Raw genomic sequence first — 23,643 nt, 5'->3', positions numbered from 1 at the left:
GGATTTGCACATTTTCATGCTCCAAAACGTATCGTTTGTTTTGCTTATTTAACCCCATTTGAAGCCTCGAAAGGTTGTGGGTTAATTTTGAAGGTCTGACTAATTGGCTCTCTGTATTGAATTAAAGCCTTAATAAGCGAAGACAGCTGAGACAGTTACTAAGAATAAAGCAAATTACAAGAAGCAGCTATTTAATTGCTTCCTTTTGCGATATAATCTATTTCATCAACATTATGCCCACGTAAACAAGCTAAAAACACCAGCTGACCTTGGAATAACCATGTACAGTGTCTCTGCCCGTGTGTACATCTTAAACCAGCCTAAGATTGTTTGCTGGTATTAACTAGTTTAATATGGTCTCCCAGAATGATAAGTCAAGAGAAAAGAATCTCTAAGACCAGCAATCCACACCAACCTAACCAGTTAAACAGACATGCAGACAAACCATTATCACTTTAAATAAGTATCCGAGATGCACATAAACATAACATCTAAATCATATTTAGAGCAGATGGTTATCTGAACATATCATTGTTCAAGTGTATGATGTAAACAGCTGATGACTGTTAAAAAAAAAAAAAAAAAAAGACACCACACCAGAAATGTGTAGATGAGGCTTATTAATGTTTTAAAGTGAATGAAGTTCCAGCTGTGTAATACATCATTACTCTAACATTTTAATGTGAAGATTAGAAATCTAATGAAACCGTTTATAAGCAAACAACAAGGCATGCTAACACAAAGCAAAATTTGCAATTTTGTCACATCCAATCTCACTCGTTTTAATTTCACAACAAATACATAAACATATGATTTGGATTGACACCTGGCATTATTTCGAAGCTAGCTATACATTTTAAAGAAAATTGCTGCTGATAGCTACACGACAACATCCAACTCCATTTTATCTATTCATTATTTTGAAACCCTGACAAAATAAGCCAAGTTAATTATACACTATGACTATTTTAACCCTCACCCCTGTGAGAAACGAATGAATGCTCAGCATGTCTGAATGGACAGCCATTCATCTCAAAGAAAAAACAAATGTTTACCAAGGACACAGATGTTTTATTTTTTCCCCAGAAAGGACGAGGCCCTGTCGGATGTTAAATAATTTTCATCTTTGCTCTTGCCTTCCAAGGTTAATCGTGGTGCTAAGTCCGTCCACTGTTGAGACGACCCCATCAAGTTATTCTGCCCCGTGCCCGCATTCCTGTTGTGATCTTATCTGGAAATGGCTCTATGCAGATGCATATATTGCACCCCGCCAAAGGCTCTACAAACAAACAAACACTGAGGGGAAAAAGCAAAGCTAGAAGCAATCTGGATTGAAGGGCAAACAAATGCCTAATATAGCTTTTCACAAGCCTCAAAAACATGCAAGGAAAAGTACAATGTATTCTTGTAAAAGGAAAAAAAAAATTCTTTATTCTTATTCAGTATGTTAATGTATTCCTGAAATCGCATTGTTCTCAGCTATGCTCAGATTCCCAGTAATTTCTCTAAGGAGATTCATGGGTTGTGAGCCGTGATGTTCGATTGGGCCCATCGCCTATTCACCGTTCCATTTGTTTGAGCACCATTATAGGATTAAAATAACAAAACCAAATAAAAGCCCTCAAAGATAATATATCCACATCTTTTCGTTTTGAATATGTATATTAATATTCAAGCATGGCTTGCTGTGGGGTACTTCTGAACACTGTCACAGGATCATAAGCAGGCTCTTCAAACTGGATACTCAAAGCAGATAATCAGATTTTTTTATTATTTAGTATTTTTCTTTTTTTAAATATTTGATTAAAGCAATAGTTCAACAACAAAAAAAGATACATTTGCAAAACCAAAAATCATAATTTGTGTCATTCTGAAATCATATTCTGTTGTTATTTGTTCAGTGGAAGAATATTCACAGTTGTTTCCCATACAACAATAGTTCCATGTTAATCATCAGAAATAATTTAAAAAGTGCCATAAACACTATTTTTACAGCTCATATAACGTATGAATCTGGACTTAGAATATAATTCTTATAAGGTGACAAACATCCATTTATTGAAAGTCTTCCTTTATGTTATTGTACAAAGCTACTGTATGACTATAGTACATGAGTCATATGCACCAGTTTTATGTTGCTTGTATGTTTTTTTTTTTGCTTGACCTTCAGACAGTAAGACAACCATTGTTGTATAAGAAAACCACTCCGTGAAGGTTCTTAAATTCTCCTTTTGTGTGAAAACAGCTCATATGGGTTGTGAAAGACATGAGAGTGAGTTAATGACGACAGAAGTTTCATTTTTGGATGAATAGCCTATCCCTTTAACAAAATCATCCTAACTAAATGGATCACATGCTATTCACTGCTGTATTTTTACATGTGCTAAATTGTATGCAAGATCACAGCATCTGCAGACACAATGCTCTTTCATCAGTCTGAGATGATGAAACGTTTTATCATTTTTCTTCATAGGAAACAATGAGGAAAATCGCAAGAGCTCACAGGCATCGGCTGCTGTTGACTGTGCATGTTTGATTGTTTCTTCTCAAGGACGGACAGAAAGCCTTGCTGCTATAAATATGCAATACTTCCTTAGGCTGGAGAGATAGAGAGAGAGGAGAGAGAGCTTTTTGATATTCATGGACATTCAAGTCCTCTTGAAGGATATGCATCTGTGCAAGAATCAAAATGATCCACTCAACGAGGGAAAATTATACCCCTCACATGCCATTTGGCTTCCTCAAATTACTGTGAGAAACATACCTCCACTCATGCTAAAAGGCTGGGCAGGGACATATAATTGCAGAAGTAGAGGCTTTCCATACAAGTGTTTATCTTAGTATTTATCAAACAGTTGCTGATTTTTGACCAAAACTTGAAATTTAGGGGTCAGAATGTGAAGCATGTTTATAAACCCCTTGAAATGATTTGACGAGAGCAGGAACAGCTAAAAGACTTAAGTTTCATTACAGCGATGAGCCATCATTTGCTACTTGATGCAGGGGAGGAAATTTCAAATTTTTGACAGCATTTTTTTTTGGGGGCACAAACATTCTAGTGCAAAATGAGTCAATGTTTTTAGTAAATTTTTCTGCAAAATGTTAAATGCATATACAGTATATCTGCTAAAAAAGGGTTCCTAAGATCGTAAAGGTTTAGGGTTCCTAAACTTATTTTTGTCAAGTCGAAGCCCTTATATGTAAAATATTTACTTGAAGTTCCTACTGAGATTTAAAGTTAATATTTTAATTATTAATATTTTATATTATTAATAACACAATAAAACAGGTGCAATAACGAGGTTATCATTACGCATGGCACAACACTCTATATACTTACTTGATTCAATCGTAGCCTTTGATTTGATAATCACACTAACTTAGGTCACAATTTTAGTTTTATTTTGATTAATTGTGCGTGATTAATGCTTCGTTTATGTATTTTAATTTCACATTCAATTTAATTAGTTTTTTAACTCATGAACTGTTTGGAAAACCTTGCCAAATGGCTCTAAAAGATCAGTTTGTCAAGTTTTAGGAGAACAGTAGCTTATAGATAGCTTCAAAATGAACAGAAATTAACTAATATCCACAAACCTCAGATGCTAAATTCATAGGGTCTTTAAGTGCCATTAATTAGATCATTTGTAACCCTAAAATTTTTTCAGAGAAAAGTTACTTGAAAAGATATTTTTCAGTTTGAAATAAGACAGATGGAGAAAGTGAGACCGTTTGGCTTTGATTCAAGATCGTAGGACCAAACCATATCTCAAGACAAGTAATTACATTATCTTTGTAAATGTTGCATTTTTCATTTGGCAGCGAGAATAATTTATTCATCTAGTGGGCCACCGTTTTTTTTTTTTTCTTCTTTTTTCTTTTAGGAGAATTTGCTAAAATGATCCATGAGCTTTCTTTGGTGTAATCTTCTTAATGTTTCCTTTTCTCTGCCTTTTTTCAAGTTCAAGAAACCATCTCCATTAAATTCCACTGACATTTTGGACATCAATCATCTGCAGCAGGGACTTGTTTACCATCAGTGTGAATGAATGGACGGGTTTCAGAGAGATGAACATTGTCTAGACCAAAGCGGGGCACTGGAAGAAAAAAAATAAAAATAAGAGAGGCCACGTGAACACATCTGTTCATACAAAGCTCATTGTGTCCAATTATTCAGCCTCTGCGGTTCTTTAGAAAAATGGGTAGAAAAGAAACCAAATCTCTCTTCCATACATATTTTCTGCATTTTTTTTTAGATTAATTAGTATTTGCTCTCTTCCTTCCTCCCGAATCCTCTGCCAAGGGAGGATTAATAAGGAGTTTCATGTTTTATAATATTACAGCATTGTCAAAACTAAATCCATGTGTGGTTCTACACAAAAATAATCAATCTACAGGTTGGAAACCATCTCACCCGTCTAAACCCAATGTAATCCATTATAAACCAACTGTGAAAATGATTGGCAATCAGTTCACCAGAAGATTCTTAAATGACTAATGATTGCTAAATGGGATTCTTTATACATACAGTATAATGTTCACACAAACCTGATAATAATGTCATTCTCTCATGGATCGTGAAAAGCATTATAGTTCTTATAAACTGACAGCAAAGCACCTGAAAACAAACAGCGAGTAGGCCGACAAATGACTGCTCTTTAATAGGATTTCATCAATGATCATTTTCCCCCGACAGCATAATGCCAAAACAATTTCCGAAGTGAGAGAAAAGGTAATAGAGAACATGTTTGAGTATTAAAAAACAGATACTTATAGTCAAACAGGAAAATGACATGTTAATCTGATGTCTTTCTTTTTACAAGCCTCGCCCACGGTTTCTTTCCCTCCTGCGCTGTTCTTATTTCTCTAACTCAATTCGCAATGAGGAAATCGAATTAAAAGCCATTCAGCCCGTCAAAAGATGGATTTTGGCTCTGTTTCTCTCTCAGAGTGCAAAATAACAAAATCAAACAAATGTTTTGATGGATGATTCAGACATCCCGGTGATCTGGGGGGCAGGGAATTGTGGGTAGCATTATACATGCACACCGTTTGGGGATTATTACCTTATTTTCCTGCTGCGCTGCAGATGCAGACTACAAGACATCTGTGGGACTTAATTTCACTCTCATCATAAAATCCAATTTTAATGCAGCATGGGATTAAAACAGCTTATCAATTCACTTCTCATTCCTCGAGACCTGTGGCATATATGGCCAGAGGGCAAATCCGGAGCCAATTTGGGTCTCACCTGCATGATCAGCATGTTTCAAAGAGAACGTATAACCACATATCTCATATTAGAGATATTTGGTTATACGTTCTCTCTCTCTCATATATATACACACACACACACACACACATTCATACACACTCCACCATTCAAAAGTTTGATGTTTTTTAATGTTTTAAGTCTCTTGTTCTCACCAAAGGTGCACTGATCTAATAAAAAAAAAATACAGTGAAAACAGGAACATTGTGAAATATTTCAATATTTTTATTTATTTGTTTTCTATTTTAAAATGCAAATCACATTCCTGTGATGGCAAAGCTGAATTTGCAGCAGCCATTACACCATCAGAAATCATTCTAATATACTGACGTGGTGCTCAAGAAATATTTTTATTATCTACGCTGAAAAAGCTGTACTTCTTAACATATTTGAGGTGTGAAAAAAACATAAATAATAATAATAATAATAATGAAGTAAAAGTAATGGCCCCAAACTTTTAAACAGCAGTGTATATAAATATACACAGTATTAGTTATATAATTATAATATAATAATATTATGTATTTTTTAAATATTAGCTCAAAATATTACATAGTATATACTAGTGTGTTTTAAATGTGGGTTGGCAGACATTTTTTGTCCACACTCTTGCCCCCAAAAGAAAAGAATTGCCCTTAAAAAGGGATTTATGGTGGCTCAAAATCAATTTATCTTGACAAAAAAAGAAATAAACGTGTATCAAGAAACAATGATGCTCTTGTATCCGTCCTTCTTTCCTATGCACACCAATGGTAAACAAAGGAAAGCTAGTGAACATTTAAAAGTGAAAGACATCGTGTTCTATTTCCTTTATTGCACAAGATGATTTCTAGATGGAGGTCTGATAAGACGGTTGTACAGCCTCTCGTCTGAAAACAAAGCCAGCGTACATCTGAATGAATGAGCGCCGATGGCTGCTCGAGCAGAACGTAACAGGATGCATATGAATTATCTGGCTTTGGTCATCATATTATTTTGTCTCATTGCAATGCATTAGTTATGTAATGAGTCTGAAAAGAAGAAAAGAATGACAGCAAACACTTGTGTGGGGTAATCAGCGTCAAAATAATATAAAAATACAATTCTACAAAATGTCTTCTAGGTTCTACGAACAAGCATAGGCTTGTAATGACTTTGGTGAAAAGATGTCTCAAGGCGCAGGACATTGTGTCTGTGATAGCCTCACATACTCCCCTGGCCACTTCCCAACCTTTGCAATTTCCAAAGGCAACTTCATGTAATATGTTGCTGAAAATCGACGAGTTGAATCTACAGTGCACAACCCAAATATCTCGCGGTGACATATAGAGATGTGGCCCTGAGGCTATGGACTCTTTAATAAGGCTAGTGGGTGCAGTGGAGTTCCCCAAGGCAGCGAGTTGTTTGGCAGCTTTCTCAATTCGCCAGTGGCCAGCCTTGCCATCCATCGAAAAGCCATCAGAGATAGGAATCATAAGGAAGTTAATGAATCAGATTCAGATTGCTCTTAATAATTCTCGCCCCCATTTATTACCATTAGGTATCAGCTAACATGAACAAACAATGAGCAATTTTTAAGCCTTTTTAATTTCAGTTAATGTTCATTAGTATACTTTATACAAACGTCTTGAGTAAGTTTTTTTTAGAATATATATATTTTTAAATAATTCATTCATTCATTCATTTTCATGTGCATTCAACTAATTTAAAGTGACAGTGAAGACATTTGCAGTGTTACAAAAGATGTCCATTTCAAATAAATGCTAAATTGAACTTACCAACACCAAACTTTTGACCAGTAGTGTATGATTCATTGTTAGCCATGTTAACTAATGAAGTTAACTAATGGAACCTTACAGTAAAGTATTACCATTCTTTAAACTAATTATTTGAAAAAAAAATAAAAAACAGCTTGGCTACCAAATCCTGGGAACATTAATAAAAAAAATTAAAAATGTGAAAAGAAGAAAAAGTTCATTCATTTCTTTTGTTTTTATAAAACAGCCTACCATAACAATGTGTATTACATATTGTCACTATCAGTCAGTTACTACATGCGCCTCAGGCATAACAAAATGAATGACTTGCGGCTCTTCTACTACAAATGATTCACTAAAAAAAAAAAAAAAAAAAAAAGGCTCATAAGAGTCCTTCCTCTGGAATCGGACTTCACTGAATGTGCTGCATGTTTCTAATTCACTAACAATAACCATTTAAAAAATATATACATCTCTTGAACCTGCTACTAATACACTAATACAACCTGTTTGGACAACGGTCTATGAGAAGTGAGTCTATGGTAGAAGTGACATGCAACAGGTATGCATGTGTTTGTGTGTGTCCAGACCTGCTAATGCGGTTAGGGGTTGAGGGAACTCAAACATGAGCTGGCCGCCGTCTCTGTACTGTCTGCCTGTCAGGAATGTTGACACTTTAATCACCTGTCGTCTGTGCAGCTGCTTTGGTCACGTCAAGGAGAAAGACAGGCTGACAAGACCGTGGTGGATGCTGAGAGCAGGGTTTTGGGAAGCTTCTCTGCGTCAGTGACAAAATGACGCCATGCACGTTGACGTCCGGGACAGGGCCTTCATGTCACCTGTCAAGCCAATCTCATCTCGCCTTCCTTTGGGTTTGCACATGACCTTGATACGTTCAACATCTCGGAAAAGTTCCCACAAACATAAGAGCACAATTAGAAGAAGTTCTTGTGAAGATGTGCCAACTCTTGCGAAGATCTTAAAGGAAACCGACATGTGGCAATACGCTATAATCATCGATTCACGGTCGAGTGGTATCATCTTCAAAGATGACAGCCATTTCCGCGCTTGTATTCCGACCCAGGTGCATTTTATAGTTGTGCGTGGAACTGAAATGATGGGAGAGATGGATTCTGACACTGCTGCCTTCAGGCTACAATGCTCAAATCAACCTCACCCGAACCCCTCTGCTCTGAGATGAACCTTCAAGCTTTCAGAGGCAATGAAAAATGACAAAAAACGCTCTTCAAGTTTAAAGCGTGCTCATTCCAGTTATCAGTACTCTATCTAAAACTTGCCTCTAGCAACACTTTCGGTAGCTTTTTGTGCGAGCATTGAGAAAGGCACCCGTGCCTTCAGGTGTAGCTCCTGACCCACTGTGTGACCTTAGCCAAATTGGCCTTGATCCATTTTAAGTCAATTTGCTCCAGCTATAAGGACTAATGCTGCCACAGACACTGGCTCGTAACACAGGGCTATTTAGTTATTTCCCTCCCGTCCCGCCTTTAAAGAGATAAAAAAGAATTCAATTTGCGCGTGGCCCTGGCGGCTATCCCCGACTGTGTTTGCAAAGTTAATGCAGGAAGCGCTCTCCCCAGGGTCAGCGAGAGGAATATGGCACTCGCTGGAAAAACAGAGGGGGAACAATGGCTTTGAAGATGGCCGCAGAGCTCTGGGGACTAAAGCAAATGGAAAAATAAAATTAAACTATAACATCCTTTCTTCCATGCTCTGCGTCCAGCAGCCCCAGTCTCTGTTCTCTCTCTTTTTTCCCCTCAAGTAACCTGCCAACAATCTTTCCTCAAGAAACATTCCAAGTCCATAAATGAATAAATACAAGGACAGCAGGTTACGATGTGTTAGAGTCACATCCTTTATCTACAAAATGTGACCATAGCTGTACAAGGGAAAATGAAAAGCATTTTTCTTATTAAATAAATGCTGCATGACAAACATTTGTTTTGCCTATATAGACAAAACTAAACATCACTGTTTCGAAACTGCCAATGTGTGAGTTCGTGTGTGTGTGTGTGTAGTACGTGTATGTAGTATATTTTTTTATTATATATATATATATATATATATATATATATATATATATATATATATATATATATATATATATATATATATATATATATATATATATATATATATATATATATATATATATATATATATATATATATATATATATATATAAAAAATTATTATTTTTGTTTTAGCATTTCTGAGAAAAATCCTTGATTATTTTGTTGTATTTTGTTTCTTCAAAAGGTATCTACTGAAGTTACTCACAAAGTTTATATACTACCGTTCAAAGGTTTGTTGCATTTGAAAGAGGCCTCTTATGATCACCAATGCCACATTAATTTGTTCAAAATAGAGCAAAAACAGTAATTTTATGAAATATTAAATATTATTATTGCAATAGATTTTATGTAATGTAATTTCTTTCAGGATTCTTTGAATAGAAAGTAAAAAAAAAAAAAAGGATTTATTTGAAATAGATTTTTTGTAACAAATGTAAGTCTCTAGTTTAATGCATCCTTGCTGAATAAAAATATTAATTCTTTAAAAAAAAACTCTTTCCCTAAACCTTTGAATATAGTGTATATATTTTATGTAATAATATTATATATATGTATATGTATATGTATATGTATGTGTGTGTACAAGCTATATTTCAAACATACATCTCTCTGATACAAATAGTAGTAGAGCTAATCAACTTTGACTCCATCGCCTAGTCAATATGTAACTCGTTACCTTTTTGATACTCAATCCTTCACCTTTTCAGCACGAGACTCATTTTAGTCCCATCTGCTGCTGTCAGTGAGCAGGGAAGGATGCAGTTATATTGATGCACTGATTGCACAATCTCTCGTCTCTAGATTGCTCTCAGCATCTATCCGTCTAAGAGTTTGAACCCTGTTATGTGACTATACGCGCAGAGGGGGGCTCGACATTAGCAAATGGCCCTCATTCTTAAATTAACAGCCACCAGCCTCCTGCTAAGTGCCTGCCTACAGTATCACCAATCTTTCCTCAAGACTCTGTGTCCATACAGATGCAGGTAGAACAGAGGGAAAGCGAAGGGAGGGAGAGGAAACGATAGAGTGAGCCAGTGTGGAGTGAGAGAGCGATAACAAGCTATTTATCTGAAAGCTGTCTCCTGCCTTCACCTCAGTTTAAAGTAAACAGGTTTCCATTAATGGCTCTGTCACACAAATGCACTGATAGAACATTGTTGGGAAAATGATGGCTATCACAATAATCACCACCCAATCCACACAGGCTTTTAGCGTTCAAAAACTCACACAGTAAATTGACTATTACTAAATTTCTGTGAAATGATACACTAGATGCATGAAGAAAATGCATGATGTGGTCTGTGATGTGAGAGAAATTATCATTTCCATAATGGTTATTGTATCTACGGTTATGCTCTCTCACATTATTACCAAAAAAACAAACAAAAAAGGGGCGGAAATGCAAGTTGGTAAAGTGCACCATGCTTCATTTGGATTTTATGGCTTATTTTAAGAGTTCCGATGTTACCATGTGGTTTGTACATCCGATCTGAAGCCCGGAGGTAAGGACAAAGAGAAAAGAGATAAAACCCATTCTAGCTATTTACTTTGCTTCCTGTCATCAGAACATTAAGCACCAGCCTGTGTTTTTTTCCCTCACGCTGCATTTCCAATGGAAATTGAATGACAGGCCACTGTTTATATTTCTATTTGATGCTTCAGTTAACTGTAGATTTTGATCAAGCGCACTTTTGAAGCTTGAAGGATAAAAAGGTGAGCGTTTGAGGAATCGTGCATTATACGATAAAGCAACTGTCCCAGTGTCACATAAAAATACCATTTAATGCGGGCGCCAATGCGTTCGCAATTAAATGAAAAGAAATAAGGAATAAGAATGACATTCTGACACTGGGAGTTCTGTGATGCTTCAAAGGGACAAATTATTAATTCGCTGTGTTTCTTTTCCCCATCGTGCCGATCAAATATTGTTAGCCTTCCACTCAGCACCGCAGATTTTTTCTCTCACTCAAAGTGTCATGAATAACAAAGTAACAAAGTCATGGATGTACGTAACACTTGTTAACGCCTTTTGTAATGCACCAGATAAGAATTTTACAGTGGTGGCCAAAGTTATTGGACCACTAGCATTTTCACAAGCTAAAAATGGTTTTAAGTCAGTTATTTCTATCGTTTGCTGTATAGTGTGTGTTAGCAGATCTATCTAAAAAAGTAACTACAACTAAACAAAACAAAAAAGTGATTTTCTCAAAACTACAACCACCCCATATCTAACATACATCCAAATGCAAGGGGTAGTCAGACTCACACCCAATGTTGATTTAATTTGGTTAACAGAAGTTAATTGATAAAGAAAATCTATTTATGACATTATTTTTGACAGCATCCTCATTTTACAGCATTTTTACACAAGTGCCTAAAACTTTTAACAGTACTACAGGTAGGTTTCTTGAAGCATCTAGGTGTTCTAATAATTTTGGCCACCACTGTGTGTTAATGTTGAATCTAGTGTGCCCAAAATCAGGGATTAAATTGGGATTTTAGAAGAGAGGAAAACCTAAAATGTGGATTAAATAGGCAAGATTTTGTGTGACAACTCCAACCCCTTAAAATTAAATTAAATTAAATTAAAAATAACAAACGAACAGCCAACTGTGTTTTACTGTTTGAATTAAACATGTCAATGCCATTCTGGATCACACCGGTTCAATTTAATACTTGTCCAAAAGCTAAAAGTTATGATACTTTAACAGAGGTGGTGTGAAACATCTGGGCTGGTAATCTGAAGGGTTGTAGGTTCAAACGGCAGACAGGTTGATCCACGAATCTACCACCACAGTACCCTTGAGCAAGGCACTTAACCCAGTTTGTTCCAAGGGGATTGTCTGTCATAAGGGTACTGTAGTGCTGGCAGAATGACAAATTTCATATCGCCGCGGCATGAGTAATGGTACTTATAAACAGATTTTTTTTACTTCCAATTTTTTATTTAAAGTGAATTAAACTGGTACTTTTTTTTTTTTTTTTAATTTTTAAATATTTTATTCCATTGTTATTTGAAACTTGGATGAAAAGTATTAAAAGGCTGATATTAAAATATTATTAAATCATTCATAATCAACTAAATTAGTCTATTATTAGTGTTTGAAATATTCTGGAAAAACTCCACTAAGAAAGAAACAGTAAAACTAACATTATAAAAACACTCATATTTGTGCAGCTATTAATGTGAATATTTATCTATAAACAACATAGCAAAATAGAATAACATATGTATATACAGTTCAATCATAACGTAGCGCTAGTCATTTTGGATATAAAACATCTGAAAATAAATTGTCAGAACAACACCATAAATGCTTCAATGTGATGTAGTTGTCTTCGCAGGCTGCTTAGCACCATAATAAATGGTTAGATAATTTGAAAACTATTCATAACAGGTTAAGTGGCGACTATCTATGCCCACCCAAAGCACTGCACTCTGTAGGTAATGAGCTGCTTCAGATGTTTTAAATGGGCATTTGACCCAGCTAGGAGAGCGAACCGAATGGCTCTGTTTATCTCGGCGTGCGTGTGTCCTTTGTCTAAGTGCTGATGCGAACGTTGATTGCGGCACGGGCCACGTAATTAATGGTCCCGGCAGCCAAGGTCAAGGGAAGGTTTGAGCAGTGTAGGACAAATATCTTCTGGAGAGGCAGGGTCAAGCGGAGATAAACACATTCACAGATCAGCTCCAGTCCGGTTGCAGGGAGCTGCCAAAACAGATTGGGATCCAAGCGAGATCGGGGGGAGGAGGAGGGGGGTTGAAACACGGACCACACCATAATGATGTCCTGCTCTGTTTGCTAAGTACTTTCCCTGACAGAGCAAAGAGTCCCGGGCAGAGACAAATGAACAGTGGTCTCTACCGCTATGGCTTCGTTCACAAGCCACCGAGGAGCGGATCTGAATTCTCGCAGGGAGGAAGTAACTGTCACTCTGCCATAAATATTAATATTAATTAATTTCCCTTTCCCGTCAGGGCCAAAGGCTAGGATAGATTTATAGCAGGCGGAGGCTTTTCAAGTGGTCATATGTTACACTATCAGAACAGGAATCTGAGGGGGGAAAACACGGCAGCCGACACAATCCATATTTATAAGACAACCTTCCTTCCCTTGGACGTCCCTTGGAGAGCCATTCGTGTAGAAACAGACTACAAATTTAAAAACACATCATCAAAAAGGCACAAAATCACAGAGGATGATGAACCAGCACAAACATGGAAAATACGGAGAGGAAGATGACAAAGGAAGTACATTAATGCACGCTCACACCGCACTCTCACAAATGCATGTGGAAACACAATCTCTGTCTTGCTGTCTGTTGCTTTTATATGCAGACGCACACGTACATGCGCACTAAAGGCCCGAAGCATCATCCTTGGCCCGGCTCTGCCCTGTTTTGCCTCTCTGGTTAATGAGTAGCTGGATTTGTGCTTTTAAAAGGATCTTGTATGCAATATTCAGCATGCTAGGCAGGTTTTATCCAGGGTATCTACACTTGGGCACCCAGACCTTCATCAAACTTTCAAAGACATTCCACTTTCTTCTGCACACCTTACATAGAGTCATGGAAAACACACACACACACACACACACAAAAGTCCAAATCACGACATGTGAAAATGCACGTTATATTGAACGAACTTGCTTCAATATAAGCAATCTTCAACAATTATGTACATTAACCAAAAATGTCCATATTGGGTATAGCTTTATTAGTCACATCAGTAAGGATACAGATTTAGGGCCAGATTTACTAAACAGCATAAATTAGCATTAGAGCGCAATTCCATAAAAGTGGCGAGGGGAAAATTCTGTGGGTGACTTGCTAACAATGTGCACATTAAAGAACACAGACACAGCCAGATCATTTCCATAATGACCAGCACAATCTACCAAGAGCAGCGCAAATTACCGCCTGCTTTAAAACATGCTTTTTTGGGGCTTTAAATAATGGTGCAAACGTTAGTAAATTGTGTTGCGTGATTCATTTTAATACTCTCCTCCCATAAATTTTGCACCTGAAAGGAAAACTACAAATGCATATTTATTAACGTCAGGTGCAAGTCTACGCCTTTTCAGTGCAAATTCTTCACTGCGTGTCTTTAGTGAATCCTGACAGTACTATTTTAACGCCAAAAGACGGTTTGTGCTTGCGCAAGCTGTTAGTAAATCTGGCCCCTAATGCAAGGATACGAAAATGTTCAAATTTTGATATGACAAGTCAATATCATGATAAGTATTTTCATTTTATGGCTAATTACCATAAATAGTCAACTACTAAATCACTGTACATTATTTGGTCTAAAATTAAAAGTTAAAACTAAGATTCAACCATTTTATTTGCAACAAGCTATTTTGCAGTCAAATAAATATTCAGTATTAAAAATGGATTTTCATTTTGAGATTAGCTATATTTAGTTATATTTATATTAAGTGTTAGATGATGGCAAAGATAATCTAAATATGGGAAGTGAATAAGCACAATTAAATATCCAAATTTAAAATAATGAAACAAATCTATCTATCCATCCATCAATAATTACAATGAAGTAACCTTATTTTATTTTATTTTTTTGTAATAGAAAGACTCAAATAGTATTTTCTTGTAAAACATACTCCAATAATCCTTGTTTTATTTACAACTTCAAAATTATTTTACAGTGCGTATATCTATCTATCTATCTATCTATCTATCTATCTAAAAAAGTAACTACAACTAAACAAAACAAAAAAGTGATTCTCAAAACTACAACCACCCCATATCTAACACACATCCATAATTCATCATAAACAAAATCCTAACCATACCCAAACCCAAGAGCTTTCTGATAGCAATGATGGAATGAGTTGTCTTCCTCCAGCTCACTTTGTCCCCAGCGGGGCCGTCGTTTCCGCTGGGCCGCTTGTTCCACTGGCAGGGCTCATTTTCAGGGACATTGTTTGCATCATGGGGTCATTTAACTGTAACCGTCGCCTGCAGGTAGAACCATCTCGTTCTATCGTTCTACATCCCCCTCTCTCTCCATCTATCTATTCGTCTCTCCCTCTATTTGATCCATCCCTTGATCCCTCTGTCCTGAAGCTGTCACCATGCAGAATGTGTGCCTGGCCTGGAGAGGGATGGCTGCTGCCAAGCACAGGGCACCGGCTGCAGTAGCGGCTCCATAAATAGCCCCGGTCCAGCCTGTGACATTACCTGCCTACGACAAGATAATCATGATGAATCGCTCCAGAGCAAACTGCACACCGAGGAACAAAGAGCAGCATCAACACAACCCAATTGTGATTCGCTTTTATCCTCAGCTTTTTTTTTTTACCCCTTTTTTCTTCTTCTGTCTTTACATCAAGAGAAAAGGCGTAAAACAGTAACTAAGAGAGAGAGAGACAAATGCTCTGTTCCAAAACCTAGTGAGATGCCTAAGGAGGCAGCGTTTAAGACATCGTAGGCACACTTCCGATGTAAAGGCTGTTCCAAAAGGTAGGTACTTAATTATACTGCCTCGTTTTAGCCTAAGGCAACAACGCATTTAGCCTTCACAGAGAAGGCAATCCCAGAATTCATTGTGATGAAAAAATTCAATCCAAGATGGCGGAGAAGGCAAGAAAACTCTAGATATATACACCAATATTTATTTCAATGGTGAAAACATTGTTTACAAAAAAGCTGTAAAACTTTAAAAAGATATAAGATATTTAAGTACACATTTCATTATTGTACGATAATTAATATAAAATTATTTGTAACTAAAACTTCATACACTACCAGTCGAAAGTTTTTAATCAGTAATAGATTTTTAATGTTTTTTAAAGAAGTCTCTTCTGCTCACCAAACCTGCATTTATTTGACGCAAAGTACAGCAAAAACTAAAATATTTTTTAATTTTATTTTATAAGCCTGAAAAAATATTTCAGAATATTACTGCTTTTGCTTTATTTTGGATCAAATATATGTAGGTTTTGTGAGCAAAAGAGAATTCTTTAAAAAAAAAAAACATAAAAAATCTTACTGTTCAAAAACTTTTAACTGGTAGTGTGTGTGTGTGTGTGTGTGTGTGTGTGTGTGTGTGTGTGTGTGTGTGTGTGTATATGTGTCAAGTAATACTAAAACTGAAGTTAATATGAAAATGTAAATATAATGAAGTGCATTAAGAAATTTAACAAATGCTCATTCATTTTCGGAACTGAGAAGAAAAAAATAAAAATAAAAAGGTATTGCGAGTCGCAGGAGAGAAATGTACTAAGTGAAAGGGTCATGGATGTGGTATTCCAGGGTCTTGGAGGGGAAACCTAGACTATGATGTTGGCAGGCGCTGATGGATATGGGCTCTGACTGATAACACTGCGGTAAACTCATTTCTGCCTGCATCCCTGGGTAAACACACCAAAACATCCACAGCTAGCAGCCTGCCTCGGAGAACTCACCAATGCTCCATTTAAACGGGCCATTTAAAGCCTCACTTGTGGGCGTAATTTACATCAATGAATGTTTCTGATCAATAAACGCTTCCTTCAATAAGCAGTTTCTGACTAATTACCAATGAAGTGACCACAGTCTCCAATTAAACGGACAAATCAATACAGTAGAATTAAAATATACTGTAGAAAAAGAACCAAAAGGATAATCAGGTAAGAAGCAAAGAGCTTTAAACTCCCATCTAACCAGAGAACAGAAACAATGACACAATAGGTCTGCACAATTAATTTTAAAAAATGAGATAATGATTACAGCTGCTGCAAGTAACTAATAATGAAAATGTCAACTGTAGCATTTCATTGAGGTCTCATCAGTAACAACATATAATTTAAGCAGAATTAAGAAGAATTAGAGCACGTGTTTTATATTTCACTTATATTCAGATAAAAAAAAAAAAGAGTGCTGAAGATTCACCTGAAACTCAAAAGGAAGCTTCAAAACTGAAGCGAAAGGTGTGCGAGTTATGATTCTTATAATCGTGCAACCCTATAACGATCAAATCAGAATCACAGTGTTTTATGTAACCACCTTGTCATTTTGCAATTATGACGTTGTGTTTATCCTGAAGCATGACAGGACAGTCAAAGACTCAATTAACCAACCTCACCAGTATTGTGTCAGACTGCCTGACTACAGAACTTGTTTTACAGAGGGATTTGGTCATATTTTATGAAGTGGATGACACCCTTTTATCAAGAGGCAATGGAAGGCAGTAAATTCTGATGCAGTGCTGCATATAAGTGCAGTTCTGTCTCTCAGGGAAAAGTACTTGACTTAACATCTGACAAAAGTACACTTAACATTGAAACCTCAGCACTGCAGATTATAGGTAAAGAACAAGACAATGGATTGGAGGAATATACAGTAGTCAATTGTGTTTGTCTAAAAGGCCAACTTATTCAGAAAGGTCAACATGTCAAAAACAAGCTTTTGTACCATTCCTGCATCACTGATTGATAAGAGATAAGAGATTCCAGCAAGAGTCATGTTCTAGTTTCACTGATCAGAGACAAGCAGCTGCTCATGCATTTCTTTAAGGATGGTTCACCCAAAAATAAAAATTCTGTCATTTACTCAATCTCAATTATTCAAAACCCATTTGACTTTAAAGTGTCGCTATTATGGGTTATGAAAGGTTAATATTTTGGTTTTGGGAGTCCCCAACAACAGGTTGACATGCATGCAAAGTCAAAAAAACACTTTCATTGTCTTAAAATATTCATTTATTTTTTCCTTTTTCAACGATTAATTTTTCCAAACCCCTCCTTTGCGTGACGCTAATCTGCGGTGATTGGTCTGATGACCCAGTCTGTTGTGATTGGTCTTCTGCGTGCAGCGCATGTCAATAACGGAACGCCCATCGCCACTTAGCCCACAGCTCGATGGTAAACACCCAAACAGCCATATGGTATATGCGTTCGCCCAATGCAGAAACGCATTGATAAAGCGCTGCAGTTTGTACACCAACGTATTGCTCTATTCTTTATCAGAACTCCAAATAATAACAACGACAAACATTCACCATTCATGGACACATTTCTAGTCAATTGAGCGAGCAGATATTGCTGTTAGCCGGTTAGACGGAGACCTACAAGCTGCGCGGAGCGAACAACACACGCAAATAAATACGTATTTTGCATGCTACAGTACAGAGTACATGACCGCAACAGTTTTAAAAGAATTACTCCACTTTCAGAATAAAAATTTACTGATAATTTACTCACCCCCCATGTCATCCAAGATGTTCATGTCTCCCTTTCTTCAGTCACAAAGAATTTATCGGTCATAATTATCTAGCGAAACCATCTGTAACTTTCTTTTAAAAAAAAAAAAAAAAAAAAAGCAATGTAGGATGATTTTGAAGTTGGAGGAGAAAACGAGTTGGGAGTTTTCCGACATACCATAACTGTACCCACCTAATGGATTTACAAGTCTTCTCCACAGGAATCTGTTACGGTGTTTGAGGGAGGGGAGGTTCAAGTTTTCCCGGGTCTGAGCGCGCAACAAGTGGGCGGGCAAAAATATGCTAATATTTCATGTTGACGTCACCTTGAAACAGCTAAAGGTACGTTTTAAAAACGACTTGTTTTCATGACTTAGAGTCGACTCTTTCTATTGAAAGACAATAACTTTATACACGGTGCACTTTTAGATTTAAAACTTTGCAGGATGTTTTCATTCACTTAGAGCTGTGTTACACACTGCATGAAAGGTAATTTTCAAAAATCCATAATAGGGGCACTTTAATTCTTCTCTTGATAGTTACACATAAGGAGATAGATAGCAGCACTGTTTTTGTCCAACAATGAAAGCAAATGACGACAAGCAATGTAAGACTCAAAAATGACATAAAAGCAACATTTTTGATGCCAAACAGCTGTGTTGTGGGAGGAATAGACCAAAATGGTTATTTCTGAAAAGCTTTCCCTCTGTCACTTCCACATATTTTCCATATGGATATAGATGTATAAGCTATAAAACTTTAATTTGATTTAAAATACTTAAGTAAATATTTTATTATTGTAATACTAATTAATAAAACTATTTGTAACTAAAACTTTTAAAAATAGATTTTTGGTCATTTAAATAAAGCCGAAATATTTATTTAAAAAAAAAAAATCTAAATAGTACATTTATAAAGCGGAAAAAAAATTTTTAACCGTAAAACTGTAATATTTACTCACCCCCAATTATTCAAAACCAATTTGACTTACTCTTTTTTTTTTTTTTTTTTGAATGTTTTAGAAAAGAAATCTCTTATTTCTTATATCCTTTGGCTGTATACTGCATTTACATAAACAAATAAGATTTGATTTTCAGTCAATAATGACTCAAATTACCTTCCTCACACATATGGCTTAATAATACTTTAAATGTGTGACCCTGGACCACAAAACCAGTCAAAGGGGTCAGTTTTGTGAAATTGAGATGTGTACATCATCTGAAATAATATCTAAATAAATAAGCTTTCCATTGATATATGGTTTGTTATGATAGGACAATATTTGGCTGAGATACAACCATTTGCAAATCTGGAATCTGAGGGTGCAAAAAAAAAAAAAAAAAAAAAAAATCTAATTATTGAGAAAAATCGCCTTTAGAATTGTCCAAATGAAGTTTTTACCAAAGCATATTACTAATCAAAAATTAAGTTGATATATTTACAGTAGGAAATTTACAAAACATCTTCATGGAACATGATCTTTACTTAATATCCTAATGATTTTTGGCATAAAAGAAATATCTATAGTTTTGACCCGTACAATATATTGTTGGCTATTGCTACAAATATACCCCAGAGACTTAAGACTGGTTCTGTGGTCCAGGGTCACATATAACAGATGAGTCAAATAGACGTATTTTAAGGAGATTCTTATTTGTCCTTTTTGGAGCTTACTGGTTTGAATTGCATCCAATTGCTTTGTATGGAAAAGATCCACCTGGAAAATCTGCAAAATATTTCATTTTGTGCTTGCTGCAACATGAATAAATAATGACAATTTTCATGTTTGGATGAACTACCAATTAAAAGTTCATTAAAAGAAGCAGTGGGCTTCGCAACAGAGAGCTCTGGGATCTATGCAGAGAGACACACACAAATCAATACGTGTTGCTTATAGCGGCCCCCCTGTCAGACCCATCTTTTCGCATAGTACAGAAGTCGATGTCTCGGGGTCAGCTGCTGGGCTGAAGTCGTGGGCCATTACTGCTTGCAGTGCTCCGGGTCCATCAGCATCTAGATGCCCAGAGGGAGAGCGCATCATAAACAGATGGAGATTTAGGAACCATCAGGTCTCATTTTCTATGAAGCCCTTTTGGCAATTCTTCAAAACAGTTATGAAATAAAACACACACAAGACGACACACACACACACACAAGAGTAATGACATTTTAGAAAGCATCTGTTATCCGTAAAAAAAAACCCATGGTGCACTAACAAGGGCAGTGGGGCCGCAACATATTCCAGCATAAGACAAAGACCAGTTCGTGTCCAATTACGCCTAAACGCTGGAGTGCTACTGAAGCCCGACGCGGATCTCTGCATGGCCATTATGATGCATGCATTTCCTTTGTAGACAGATAATTGGAGTGATAAGTGACAGCGGCTAACAGTTTAAAAGCACCTGGGATGTCTGTGAATTGTAAGGCAACTGATCTCCTCTCTCTTCACCACCACAAAAGAGAGAGAGGAGCCTGAAGATCTACTGTCTTATGAGAAAAAGCGACGGGATGCATAAAAGCTCTAGGAGAAAGGCCTTAAAGGAAGTTATGAAATATCCAGTGACTATTATTCAAACATTACACTCCAAATCAAAGCAGTATATTCTAGTGCATGACATAATTGTGTCCGTGCAGCTTCAGCGAGGTACATCTCTCACCATTTTATGCACTACCTGTGAGTGATGAGCTCCACTGACACATAATCACACCCCATCCTATCAGTGCAGCATATGAGAATTTATAACTTAATAAGTATAAGTATTAAAGAATAAGTAGGCTGTTTTCATGCACGCATTTCTTTCCATGCTTAAGTGAGGAATGCAGGGACAAATTGGTACGGATCTTTACAAACTTACTACGGCCGCTAAGCTCGTAAACAACACTGAGCAAAACATTTCTATTGTATTATGCGATGTTATGTTTTAAAATGAGGTTATTTCGTACCTTAGTGGCTTGTAAACAAAGGTGTAAGGCAAGGCAAGGCAAGTTTATTTATATAGCACATTTCATACACAGTGGTAATTCAAAGTGCTTTACATAAAAGGAAGTGAAAAAGTCATTTAAAAAAAAAAAAGTCACATCAATAAAAACAAGGAATTAAAAAAAATACAATAAATAACAACAACAACAAGATATAAAAATTGATTTAAAAAATTTTTAAATCAGTTAAGAATAGAAAATGATTATACATAATGCAAGTGTAAAACACTTTGAAAGTTTAACCTGGTCATTTTATACCAAGCTAATGTACATTCATTCTTGATTTAGTAGGTTGTGATACAAGTCACCAGGTCAGATTTTCAATATTAGGCTTGTTCTGTCTGTATTCAACCTACGTGATCTGCTGACGGACAGTGAGCTTAATAAATCAGAGATGTTTGCGGACATTAAGACATGCAGGAAATTTGTTAGATGAAAGTAATTGTCAGTTTATTATTGACAACGTGAGCGTCTAATATTGAGAAACAAACAATGAAGCGGGCCAGTGAATGCATGAGGTTTAGGAGGAATTGGCAGCGGTGACATTTCAAAGAATATGAATCATCCTCAGGCTGGGTGATAACAAAAAATGGATGCGCATCTGAAAGGCGTCTGAGCGTTGGTTGAACAGGAACATTGCATTGGTTACCCCGCTTGAGTTTCTGACTCACTCCATTATTAAATCCTGTATTCTTTATTGATTCCTAGATCTGAAACTTTTACGGAATCTAATTTTGCTGGGTTTTTTTTTTTTTTTTTAATAGAACTGGGACATTTACGCTTTATTGTAACGGTGTTGCCACAAAGTCGGAAACACACAAAACCTGTGAATTCGTTATATCAAGATTCCCACACCTTTTGATCAATCAACTTCTATGACTTTCACAGTCATTTGTGATTAGTGGGTTACTTTTAAATCTGGAAAAGGTTGTGCGTATAAATTAATAAATAACCCACCCAGAAAGCTCATTTTTAAACTAAGTCATTGGATTGAAACTACAATCCCAAAAAAAAAAAAAAAACATTTTCAATATTTTCATAATAGTCATAATGTACTCTACCGATATGGAGTCTGATTTTAAATGCTTTTTCAGACTGAATATTCAGCAGCTATTACTCGAGTGTCATTTTAATATGCTGATTTGGTGGTCAGACAGCATCTCTTATTGTCATCACCACTGAATATATTTAATATTAATAATATTTTTGTGAAAACCATTTTTTATGAATACAAAGTCCAAAAGAACTGTTTATTTTTATTATAAATATTTTGTAACATAAAAAAAAATTATTTGTTTTTGGACAATTTAATACATCTGAATAAAAGTATTAATTTGTTTAAAAAAAAAAAAAAAAAAATTTACTGACACCAAACTTTCAAACTGTGTTGCATTTAATATGTTCATAATAAATATTTATAGCAACATATGAATATATTGTTAACATATTAATAATATACTTTAGGAATGCAAGTAGTTTAGAACTGAGATTTTTGGTTTTGAATTAATTACCATTAATCTTTCAGACTTAGAAATCAAAGTTTAAAAATTCTCTGATATTTCCCTGATTTTTGATTGAATCATTAAACAAATAATAATAATTATTTATTTTATATATATATATATATATATATATATATATATATATATATATATATATTTTTTTTTTTTTTTTTTTTGTGCATGGGAGTAAAGGAGTGTGCAAACAGCAGGGGAGATGCCCATTTAGTCTTTTCATGTTATATCGCGGGGGAGAAATATGACCAATTCTGCACTTCCTGTCTGGAAGGGAAGTGGGAGGGATCCAGCACTTGGAATATGTGGGGAGAGGAGGAAGCATGGCTCTCTCTCTCCCTCTCTCTCTCTCTCTCTGCTACCCACTCACTCTGCTAGTATGCCACCGGAGTGCTGCTGGCTCTGACTGGCATCAGCTCAAGGTCATTGAGCGCATCTGAAAGACTGGGCTGCAGACAGGACTCGGCCTGGGCTAAAGCTGGCATGCTAAATGACTAGAGATTCAGAGCTATACGCCGTGAGCCGTGCATCTTGCTTACCGGCAGACGGGCTCAGCTGAGGCCACTGCTGCGAGCTATCAGTCTTGAGATTCCCCCTGAAGAGGATGGATATTGATATTTCAAATTCTCCTCTGTGTTGTCAGCGGCCTTGCATTAAGAGTTATCTCTGACAACAGTGAGGGCACAACACAACATATGCAGGGTGCTAAGAACCAGAACTAAGAGTGGAGAGACCACTGCAGTGTTTAAATAGTACGAGTGAGAGAAAAGAATGAAAAAAAGTACTAAAATGTACCTATGGTAAATGGTAAATAGCACTTTTAACTTAAAACTTTGATTATGTCCTC

The 23,643-nt window shown here is 36.2% G+C and overlaps 1 protein-coding gene across 5 annotated transcripts in view; it reads right to left on the bottom strand.

The window, feature by feature from the left end:
• Nucleotides 1-23,643, bottom strand: part of clstn2a (calsyntenin 2a) — a 214,966-nt gene that overhangs the window by 175,731 nt on the left and 15,592 nt on the right. Inside the window, exon 1 of one of the 5 annotated variants that reach the window (XM_058748404.1) lies at nucleotides 18,305-18,509. The exons of the other annotated variants lie outside the window; for them this stretch is intronic. Coding sequence (XP_058604387.1) covers nucleotides 18,305-18,329 — 25 coding nt within the window. The 5' untranslated portion in view covers nucleotides 18,330-18,509. Of the gene's footprint in view, nucleotides 1-18,304; nucleotides 18,510-23,643 lie in introns of those variants that run through there. 5 annotated transcript variants of the gene reach the window in all.

This window comes from Onychostoma macrolepis, chromosome 02 (genome assembly GCF_012432095.1).
Source record: "Onychostoma macrolepis isolate SWU-2019 chromosome 02, ASM1243209v1, whole genome shotgun sequence".
Classification (NCBI taxonomy): domain Eukaryota; kingdom Metazoa; phylum Chordata; class Actinopteri; order Cypriniformes; family Cyprinidae; genus Onychostoma; species Onychostoma macrolepis.
Note: the sequence above shows the minus strand (reverse complement) of the source record. Positions and strands in the feature narration are given on the sequence as shown.